At 40.5% G+C, this 12,120-nt stretch overlaps 1 protein-coding gene across 1 annotated transcript in view; it reads left to right on the forward strand.

Annotated features, from left to right (window-relative positions):
- ankrd13b (ankyrin repeat domain 13B) overlaps nucleotides 1-12,120 on the forward strand; it is a 126,718-nt gene that overhangs the window by 70,804 nt on the left and 43,794 nt on the right. The window contains exons 4-6 of the mRNA XM_062068065.1: nucleotides 2,352-2,476; nucleotides 8,523-8,568; nucleotides 11,581-11,724. Coding sequence (XP_061924049.1) covers nucleotides 2,352-2,476; nucleotides 8,523-8,568; nucleotides 11,581-11,724 — 315 coding nt within the window. The remainder of the gene's footprint in view (nucleotides 1-2,351; nucleotides 2,477-8,522; nucleotides 8,569-11,580; nucleotides 11,725-12,120) is intronic.

Genomic DNA, 12,120 nt, shown 5'->3' on the forward strand with positions numbered 1-12,120 from the left:
ACAACAGATATAAGATGTATGTGAATATGATGTAATGGATAGGAATGTCTGATGCTGGATGTCAATAAAAATAAAATGAAAAAAAAAAGAGCAAAGGCACAGAAGGCAATTTTAATTGTTTTTGAAGTAATTTTGATGCTTTTTCAGTGATGGCCTGTTTAAATGTTGCAGTGTAGTCTAGCAAACACAGATAGAGATAGTTAACTGACACTATGGTCATTATAATAATTTACATACTCTGATAAACACAAGGGGGAATTACAAAAATAGAAGTGAAAAAATATTTTAAATTATTTGTGGCAACATATCTATTATTAGGGCTGTCAAAGTTAAAGCCTTTATAAATATGATTAATCACAAAAAATATTGAATTAATTATGTATAAACACAGATTACTCACTCAGTTTATTTTGACCGCACATGCTCTTTTATCTTAACCGCAGATGGTTACCTGAAACACGGCATGGGTTGCTATTAAGGATGGGTACTGAATTCGGTACTTTTATAGGTACCGGCCAAAGACCTTCGGTACTGCGGGGCACCGATTCATGTGAATTTAACCTGTGCCATATTTCAAAAACTTGTTGCACGTGACGTTATGTCCGGTTGCAGACTCAAGCAATTGGACTCAGCCGGATTGCTTATAGGTAATGTTACTATTTTCCATGCCAACAAAGCAAGAAGAAGGCGCTCAAAAGTACAGTAAGGTTCTACTTTTCAAAATGTGCTGGCTTGATGCAAATAAACATTGGATTCGCCATAGACATGATAACAATGATAACAAATTTGGCAATGAAAACTAGAACGTAGATGCTTGTTTCAATCAAACAGCTAGTGTGTAATAAGTACATTTTAATAACAAAAGAACAGACTGGCTCATTCAACTTATTGGCAAAGACTACTTCCTGGCTAAGGCAACACACTGCAGTCCTTACACTTCTGTCATCTAACGTCTTGGAATTGCAACTGCATGCAAAGTCTACTACAGGGGTGTCAAACGTAAGGCCCGAGGGCCGGATCAGACCCGCAAAAAGGTTTAATCCGGCCCGCGGGATGAGTTTGCTAAGTATAACAATTTACCTGGAATTTTTTAATGAAAGAAACAGCTGTTCTAAATGTGTCCACTGGATGTCGCAATAGCAATTCTTTGTATCTTTGTAGATGATGCTACATATGTACAAAAATAAAATAAACCACATGATGTTAGTACATCAGTTAAAGAAAATGATCAAACTACATAAATAACATACTGTAATTTGATTTTGATATACATTTTTTTATCTTGATTGATTTAAAATGAACACCAATGAGTTGACTGATGGACATTATCACATAATTTATTCAAAGAATATAAATAACAAAAAAATAAAGATAGAATACTATTAACCACAACATGTACCGGTAAGTGTAAAAAAAACCAACAAAAACATTATGATTTGTAAATTTTCAGAGAAATCAAAGAAAACAATCTGAAGTTGTCTTTATTTTTAGGTTATCGTGCCGTGATTTTACCAGTCCGGCCCACTTGGGAGTAGATTTTTCTCCATGTGGCCCCCGATCTAAAATGAGTTTGACACCACTGGTCTACGAGATAATACAGTACAGCACAGTCCATGCGAATGAGCCACATAAGTGTAAGAAAACAATATACCTACTGTATAGCCTAACTCGGTGTTAAATGTTAAATAAATCAAATTTGAACATACAGAAAAGTACCAAAAATTTTGTTATAGATACTGTTGAGTATCGGTATCAACTCCAGGTTCCTGGAATTGGTACCGTATCGGTTCAAATGTGAAAGGTACCCATCCCTAGTTGTTATTCGGTCAGTGTTCAGATCATTGCAAAGAGTAAGGAGAGGCTGACTGGTGTCCTTGGTGGCAACATTCACTTCAAAATACATGATGCTGTTACCAAGTTTTGAGTCAATAAATGATGTGCATTTAATCAAAACATTAAACAAATGTTTGTGTATGACATTCTAACAATAAAATTGTATTTGTGTCAAAATATTTGGGTCCTTTTTATACAAAATTATGCAAGGAAGTCATTTAATAAGGTTAATGTGATTTTTTAAGTAAATTGTCTGACAGCACTGATTAATATAGGAGTTTAACAAATAAAACGTGTTCTGTCATTATTGTAGGTGTAAAACAGCCTGTAAGATTAGCAGAAAAGTAGTTACCTGATGGCCGGGGGCCAACAATGCGCAAATTTATTACACAGGGTTTTCCTTTGACCTACTTCCGTTTCTGGCTGCCGCCTTAAATTTCTCATGTACATCAATTTTAGATGAGGCCTGAGTGATTGGCTCTGCTTTACCCTTCCTTCTCTCGCTCTCTCTCTCTCAGTTCTCCAGGAGGCCGTCAGTACCAGAGATCCGGAGCTGGTGCGTCTGGTGTTGCGTTACCGTGACTACCAGAGGACCGCTAAGAGATTGGCGAGCATCCCCGTCCTGCTGGAACGACTGCGCCAAGTGGGATTTCACACAAACACGCACGTTTCACGCACACATTGACTCAACTCACACGATAGTGCAAGCAGTGGCGCATTAATCTAAATAATGCATTTATTTCAGTTTTACATATTTATTTTCTGTTAAAAATATATATTCCTAGCTTTTTTTAAAAACATGAATAACTTATTAGACTTGGGGGATGCAGTCAGATGCAGCAACACTCATCGCTGCTTGTTATTCTATTTTTACTTAACTCCCATGAAGGATTTGTTGAATTTTACCGAGTGTCAAGTGCTGGGTAGCCAAAAATTATACTCAAGTAAGAGTACTGTTACTTTAGAGCAGTGCTTCTCAAACAGTGGGGCGGGCAGTAGCGTAATAGCGTATATGTTGACACATACCGATAAATAAATAAACATTCTTTTTGGGGTGGTGTGAAAAACTTATGTCCCCTAGAAAAATTTGACTGTGAGCAAGTTCCAAATAGCCCCTTTAATGCAATGCTTCTTAAATAGTGGGGTGCCATGAGGTGCCGGGGGAAAGGGGCGTGAGAGGCAATAGCTTAATAGAATCTTTAGTGTTCGTAAGTAACTATCTTGACATAAAGATAAATACATTTCAGGGGGGGTGTAAAAAAATGAGGGCCCCTTGGGTGGGGCGTGACAGAAAACAATTGCTTTAGAGTAATATGGCTCAGGTAAATAGTAGTCATCCTAATAATTACTTGAGTAAGTAGTCATTGGAAATAAATACTCAAGTGCTGACAAACTGGTGAGTAACTTATTGATATAATCAAACTATTTTTTAAATTTATTTTATTTTATTTTTTGTCCTGTTAGGCAAATCGTATTGTTGATGTAGATGCCCATATCGGCTGTACAGCTCGGTTGGTAGAGTGCCAGCGACTTGAGGGTTCCAGGTTCAATCCCCGCTTCCGCCATCAGTCACTGCAGTTGTGTCCTTGGGCAAGACACTTTACCCACCTGGTCCCAGTGCCACCCACACTGGTTTGAATGTAACTTAGATCGTTACATCGCTCACACACACTAGTAAGATGCTCTTACAAACAGTGGTTAAATGCTCCCATACACAATGGTAAGAAGCGCTCATACACATAACTGAAATCTTTGCACACATACTACTGAAATTGTTGTCTCACACACGCGTGTAAAAAGCACACACACACACAGGTGAAATCCGTTTATACATACTAGTGAAAAATAATTCCAGGTGTGTGTGTGTGTGTGTGTGTGTGTGTGTGTGTGTGTGTGTGTGTGTGTGTGTGTGTGTGTGCGTGAGACAAAAACATTTCAGTAGTGTTTATAAGAGTGTTTCAGTAGTGTATGTAAGAATGTTTCAGTAGTGTTTATAAGAGTGTTTCAGTAGTGTTTATAAGAGTGTTTCAGTCGTGTATGTAAGAATGTTTCAGTAGTGTTTATAAGAGTGTTTCAGTAATGTATGTAAGAGTGTTTCAGTAGTGTTTATAAGAGCGTTTCAGTATTGTCTATAAAAGTGTTTCAGTAGTGTATGTAAGAGCATTTCAGTAGTGTTTATAAGAGTGTTTCAGTAGTGTATGTAAGAGCATTTCAGTAGTGTTTATAAGAGTGTTTCAGTAGTGTATGTAAGAGCATTTCAGTAGTGTTTATAAGAGCATTTCAGTAGTGTATGTAAGAGCATTTCAGTAGTGTTTATAAGAGTGTTTCAGTAGGGTGTATAAAAGAAAAAGATTTCAGTTGTTTATGTGAGAGCATTTCAGTAGTGTATGTAAGAGGTACCCTACCATTCAAAAGTTTGGGGTCACATTGAAATGTCCTTATTTTTGAAGGAAAAGCACTGTACTTTTCAATGAAGATAACTTTAAACTAGTCTTAACTTTAAAGAAATACACTCTATACATTGCTAATGTGGTAAATGACTATTCTAACTGCAAATGTCTGGTTTTTGGTGCAATATCTACATAGGTGTATAGAGGCCCATTTCCAGCAACTATCACTCCAGTGTTCTAATGGTACAATGTGTTTGCTCATTGGCTCAGAAGGCTAATTGATGATTAGAAAACCCTTGTGCAATCATGTTCACACATCTGAAAACAGTTTAGCTCGTTACAGAAGCTACAAAACTGACCTTCCTTTGCGCAGATTGAGTTTCTGGAGCATCACATTTTTGGGGTCAATTAAACACTCAAAATGGCCAGAAAAAGAGAACTTTCATCTGAAACTCGACAGTCTATTCTTGTTCTTAGAAATGAAGGCTATTCCACAAAATTGTTTGGGTGACCCCAAACTTTTGAACGGTAGTGTAATTCTGAATAATGTCCCTAACGGCCCCTCATACGTAGGTACCTATGTGTGCGCATATGTATGAATAATTGTGTGCATGTGAGTAGATATGTGTATTTGTATGTACAATATATTTGACTCCCAGTATGTGCGGGAACCAGAGTACGGCCCCAGCCACCCAGAGAGCCCAACCCAAAACAACAACTAATTTTCAACAGTACTTGAACTACAACAGTAGCTGTTGTGAGTGTGTGTGAGAGACAACACTACTGCACATTTTACAGTCACTTATGATGTTATCACAGGGCTAATGTTAGCATATGCACAGCTAAAACTTAAAAAAATAATCTACAACTTACAGCAACATGTTTTCTCTGAGTGGAAGTCTCCAAGTGTGGTGGGTTCTTCTGATGCCGACAGATCTTCTTGGTTGGAGCAAGTCTTTTATTTGTCAAACACAGGTATAGTTTGCTTTCCAGCAATATATATTCAAGACTTTTCAGTCCGGCGTGTCTCTGCTCTTGGCTCCAACTCCAACTCCAACCACGTGTCTAGGACCGGCTGCTGCTAATGAAGGCGACTAGATAACCAGCCCCAACAGGGCAATCTACTCACCTGCCGCTGTCTTTGAGGCCGGTCCTTACACACCCTGCTCCGCGGCAGGCCCGCAGACCACGCCCCCCTCCACACTCTAAAATCGTTAGGTGTGGAATTTTTGTAGGCTGAAATGTGAACATTTCTACTGACACAGATGTACACATGTTATTTTTCTTTGTTAGGTATTGACATCTTCTTGTCTGACGTCATCTCAATTTTACAGTGTGTAGTTTGTATGCGGTCATGTGACTACCAGGCCCCCTTTCGATTGGTGAAAGGGAGTCAAACGTCACTGGTGCAAATGTCGGGTTGGTGAATGCGTTTCTTTGCAAACAGTAAGCAAAGATAAATATAGTGCTGATATAAATAAATGTAACTCTTTGGCATTGAGGCACTCCCTTTAATCTGCATGTTACTGTACAAAGTTACATAAACATTGTGATGTCATTAGGTACACCAGGATGTTCATGTAAGGAACCATAAGTGGCCATGTGGCGCTAACATGGTGGTCAGCTGGTGCATAATAAGGAACAAATCATCGATTTTATCCGGAACATTCCCTCATTTCTGTCAGTCTGGATTCCAGCCATCATCACACAAGAGAACAGATTTCCTTCTCTGCTATGAGCCCCTTGTTCATCTGGTATCTTTTTTTCTCTCGCATCGTTTCTTCCCAACCAGCTGATCTTCTTCTTGCGAATGTTTAACTTTGTTTTATGCACATTTGAGAGGAAGTCCTTCATGATTGCGTCGGGGGTTTCAAGATCAAGCGCACTATTTTGACTATAGGGATGGGTTTGAATATCAAACACGTCCTTTGCCCTTTGACAAAGAGAAGTAGCAACTGTATGTAGATTAGTGATGCCTTGAGGCTTGCACTGATGGAAAAGGATGACATTCCAGGTCAGGCTGGTCTCATTCACTGCAGAACGCAAATGACTACAAATGCCGTATGTTCCATACAATGCTGTGCCAAGGTGTTAGGCCACCACTAGTCAGCGTTTTCCGCAGGACTGAAATCTACTAGTCAGGTGGTCTGATATTGTAATCATTGAATTTGTTGCAAAAAACATGAAACGGATTTCGAACACAACAAACCAAAAATGAAGGGTGTCCTGAATACCGATATCGGCCCTTTTGAGTATTGGCCGTTACAATATTAATCCGATACGATATCAGCACGAACCATAGAATATACTTTGATTATTTTGTAGCGTGAATGTTAAAAAAGGCTTCATCAAGTGAACTTACTCAAAGAACAACAATAAGTATCAAAAACACTAACTTCATGACAGATTTATGCTTTTATTTATTTGGTGACACCTAGTGGTCACAATAATTCATAAGTTTAATGATGGGACACGTTTGTTAATGGATACTTTGTAATAGGCTTCTGCCTTGGTTACTTTGTATCTGTAAGTAATATGTAACTATAATTATTTGTCATTTGTCATGTTTTAGACAGCAATATTGTTCAATTAAGGACACATTTCATATGTCTAGCTATTGTGTGTTGATTGGGTACTAGCTCCTAGTAGCCTATAGTCAACCATGTTTAAAAATTTTTGTAAATGACTTCACCAAAACACAGGAAAAAACAAACCTTGTGTGCTTATTGGAGGACATTTAGCTGTTAATTGGCTAATAAACACGCTGCAGGACTGCTGGTATCGGAGCTTATATCTGAGATTTTAGATGCGAGCAGACACTTGTTTTTTTGCTGGTATCAGATTCGATAATAATAGCTGCTCAGTTGCCTTGTGGTTAGAGTGTCCGCTCTGAGATCGGTAGGTTGTGAGTTGAAACCCCGGCAGAGTCATACCAATGACTATAAAAATGGGACCCATAACCTCCCTGCTTGGCACTCAGCATCAATGGTTGGAATTGGGGGTTACATCCCTAAACGCGGCCACCGCTGCTGCTCACTGCTCCCCTCACCTCCCAGGGGGTGAACGAGGGGATGGGTCAAATGCAGACGTTAATTTCACCACACCTAGTGTGTGTGTGTGTGACTATCAGTGGTACTTTAACTTTGATCAGGACACCTTGAATTGCTTTGTTTGATTTCCACTTTCTCATATGATTGGAACTACAAATTAAATATCATCTTCTGCTTCTTTTTGTCATTTATTTTTTTACGTTACATAAAAAAACCTGAGCGTGAGAGGTTTATAGATGGGGGAGGGGCTGCACTCGATTCACTAGATTTGCCGCTAGTCACTACACATGGCGCTGTGTCACTCAATCGCATATTTAAAGCATATTCTGCAGAATCTTAGTCGAAAATTGCATTTTCAAGCATAGAAATGGCTAAATGAACTAAAAATATCAATACCACAGTAGCAGTGTGTAAATGAGAGCAAATCAATCAGAGCCCACTGTTCGGTATCGTGGCCACTGATTGGCTCAGCCTCAAGGACCATTACTATGTTGGATTAAATGAGTGTAAAGATGACTATGTGGGTGTTATTTCATCTTTAGAGGGCCCTCATAATGTTAAAACCCTATTTAGAAGATCGTAAAAAAGTTTCAGGCAGTCTATCAACATATTTTATTTAGAATTAATTATTCCTACTTCGTTGACATTCATTAACCACAGTCAGGCCCACAACCAATTAACAGATTCCTTCTGCTGTGTCTTATTATTCTCTGGCATGCCAGATGCTTTATAATATGTAAATGAGCAGGTATTGGTAAATGTATTTGCCCGTCACAAATTAAGAGGTTTCCTTCAAATTTGCATTTATTATTATTATTATGAGATAAGAAATGCATATTACAATGTTGAAACAACACCCCTTGCAACAGATGGACATGCAGCCAAGCTCTCACATACAGTATCTGCTTGTGTAACAGTCCCCGGTGTAGACACACTCTTCCATACTCATGTGGTTGACAGCAAGCCCCCATACTTACACAACGTGCACTCAAGCATACACTTGCAAATGTCACGCCTCCACTGCTCTCACCCACATCATTATCTGTCCATCATGTGCTATTATTTATTGCACATAATACACAAGCCGCTTTCTGTGCCAGCCTCACCTCCTTTGGCAGGCATTGTTAAGTCTATTCACTCTCCATTGTTTTCTCCTCATTCACCGTCTTTAAAGTCATTGTTTTGCCAATTGTATGTTTCTATCAATGGCTCTGACATTACCAGTGGTTGCATCATCTGTTCTCTGCAGGCCCAGGATTTCTATGTGGAGATGAAATGGGAATTTACCAGCTGGGGTGAGTGCATTGTTTCATTACAGTCACTGAAGCAGGACACTTGCATCCCTCCGTCCACCCTTCCATCCCTTCATCCATCGGTCCATCCTTCCATTCACCATCTGTCCATCCTTTCTTCCATCCATTCATCCGTCTGTCCGTCCATCCTTTCGTCCATTCATCTGTCCATCCATCATTCCATGCATCCACCATCCATACTTCCATCATTCATCAGTCCATCCATTCATCCATCTATCGGTTCATCCATACTCCATCCATCATCTATCCATCCATTTTTCCACCCACCCGTTTGTCGGTCCATTCCTTCATCCATTCATCTGTCCATCCATCATCCATCCAACTATCTACCCATCCTTTCATCGATTCATCTGTCCATCCATCATCCATCCATTTACCCATCCATCAATCATTCCATCCCCCGTCTGTCTCTCCATCCTTCCATCCTTTCTTCCATCCACCTATCCATTCATTCATCTATCCGTTCATCCATCCATCTAACCATCTGTCCATGGTTAGATGGACAGATGGAATAATCCATCCATTAATTCACCTGTCTGTCTATCCATCATCAATCTATCCATCTATTCACCTATCTGTCATCCATCCATTCACCCATTTGTCTGTCCATCCTTCCATTCATTCATCCGTCCATCCATCCATCCATTATCCATCCATCCACCCTTCTTTCCATCCATTCAGCTGTCTGTCCTTCCAGCCATCATCCATCCAACTATCAACCCAGCCTTTCATCCATTCATCTGTCCATCCATCCATCATCCATCCATTTACCCATCCATCAATCCTTCCATCCGCCCGTCTGTCTCTCCATCCATCCATCCATCCTTTCTTCCATCCACCTATCCATTCATCCATCTATCCGTTCATCCATCCGTCTAACCATCTGTCCATCCATCCATCCATTAATTCACCTGTCTGTCCATCCATCATCAATGGATCCATCCATTCACCCATGTGTCTGTCCATCCATCCATTATCCATCCATCCGCCCTTCTTTCCATCCATTCATCTGTCTGTCCTTCCAGCCATAATTCATTAATCTATCCATCCATACTTGCATCCATCATCCATCCATCTGTCTGTCCATCTTCCCACCTGTCCGTCTGTCTGTCCATCAATTCACGCATCATTCCATCCATCATTCCATTCACCATCTATCCTTCCATCCAGTCAACTGTCCGTCCATTCATCCATACCCCCATATATATATGATAAATGGGCTATACTTGTATAGCGCTTTTCTACCTTCAAGGTACTCAAAGCGCTTTGACAGTATTTCCACATTCACCCATTCACACACACATTCACACACTGATGGAGGGAGCTGCCATGCAAGGCGCTACCAGCACCCATCAGGAGCAAGGGTGAAGTGTCTTGCCCAAGGACACAACGGACGTGACTAGGATGGTAGAAGGTGGGGATTGAACCCCAGTAACCAGCAACCCTCCGATTGCTGGCACAGCATATATATATATATATATATATATATATATATATATATATATATATATATATATATATATATATATATATATATATATATATATATATATATATATATATATATATATATATCCATCCTTCTGCCAGTCCATCCGCTGTCCATCTTTTCATCCATCCGTCCATCTATCCTTCCTTGCATCTATTAGTCCATCTGTCCTCCCACCTGTACGTCTGTCCATCCTTTCATCCATCCATCCATCCATCATCATCCATCTATCCATCCGCCCACCCATCCGTCTGTCCATCCTTCCATAATTTATTTACCCGTCCATCAATCCTTTTATCTTCCATCTGTCAGTTTATCCCTCCTTCCTTCCATCCATCTATCATTCATCCATCTATTCGTTCATCAATCCATCTAACATCTGTCCAATCTTCCCTCAGTTCCTTCATCCATCCATCCATATGTACATCCTTACATATATCCGTCAATCCATTCATCCATCTTTCCAGCCATCCATCTGTCCATCCATCCATCCATTATTCTATCATCTGACAATCCTTCATCCATCCATTAATGTGTCTATCTGTCTATTCTTCTCTCAATCCGTCCATCCATCCATCCATCCATCCATACGTACATCCTTACATCTCTCCGTCAATCCATTTACCCATCTTTCCAGCCATCCATCTGTCCATCCATCCATCCTCCTATCATCTGTCAATCCATCATCCATCCATTAATGTGTCTATCCATCTATCCTTTCCTCAATCTGTCCATCCATCTAACCATCTATCCATCCATCCATCCATCCATCCGTCTATCCTTCCATCCGTCTATCCTTCCATCCATCCGTCCATCCATCCATCTGTTCATCCATACCCCGATATATCCATCCTTCCGCCAGTCCTTCTGTCCATCCATCCGTCTGTCTGTCCATCTTTCCGTCCCTTCGTCCATCTGTCCATCTTTCCATCTATCTGTCCATTCATCCATCCTTGCATCTATTAGTCCATTTGTCCTCCCACATCTCTGTCTATCAATCCTTTCATCCATTCATCCGTCCATCCATCCATGTATCTACCCACCCATCCGTCTGTCCATCCTTCTATCATTCATCTGTCCATCCATCATTCATTTACCTGTCCCCCATTTATCCATCCACCATCTGTCAGTCCATCCGTCGTTCCTTCCATCCATCTATCGCTCATCAATCCATCTAACATCTGTCCATCCACCCATATGTCCAATCTTCCATCAGTTCATTCATCCATCCATATGTACATCCTTACATCTGTTTGTCAATCCATTGTTCCAGTCATCCATCTTTCCATCCGTCTGTCCATCCATCCATCCTCCCATCATCTGTCAATCCATCATCCATCCATTAATGTGTCTATCTGTCTATTCTTCTCTCAATCCGTCCATCCATCTGCTCATCCATCCGTCTGTCCATCCATTCAAACATCCAACCATCCACTGTATAAAAGTGACTTGCATCCAGTGTTGTAGACATTTAAAATTGGACTGCAATATGTATTTGTCCTTAGTGCCCCTCGTGTCCCGTATCTGCCCGAGCGACACCTATAGGGTTTGGAAGAGTGGCCAGTGTCTCCGCGTTGACACTACCCTGACCGGATTTGAGCAGATGACCTGGCAGAGAGGAAACCGAAGCTTCATTTTCAGGGGACAAGGTCAGAGCTTTTACAACAGCCGTCACATGTTTGTGTAATATAGTACAATAGTACCTCTAGTTGCAGGGCCGGCCCGTGGCATAGGCCGTATAGGCAAACGCTAAGGGCGCCGTCCATCAGAGGGCGCCACGCCAGTGCCACAAATGTTGGAGAAAAAAAAAAGAAAAAAAAGTTGGTACTATTATTTCTAAATACAAAAAATAATCCCACGTTAATTAAAATGCAAAGTAAAGCCTATTTAATAGAAATATTATTTGTTACAACATTACGCCCTCCCTCCCCCCGCACGGTGCGCCCCCTCCCTTCCCGTATCATGACTGTTTATGGACGTCACCGCATCAAAAAATCAACACAAGATGTCAAAACGGCCAAAACTGTCAGGTGCCCAGGGAAGAG

This window comes from Entelurus aequoreus, linkage group LG13, assembly GCF_033978785.1.
Source record: "Entelurus aequoreus isolate RoL-2023_Sb linkage group LG13, RoL_Eaeq_v1.1, whole genome shotgun sequence".
Lineage (NCBI taxonomy): Eukaryota > Metazoa > Chordata > Actinopteri > Syngnathiformes > Syngnathidae > Entelurus > Entelurus aequoreus.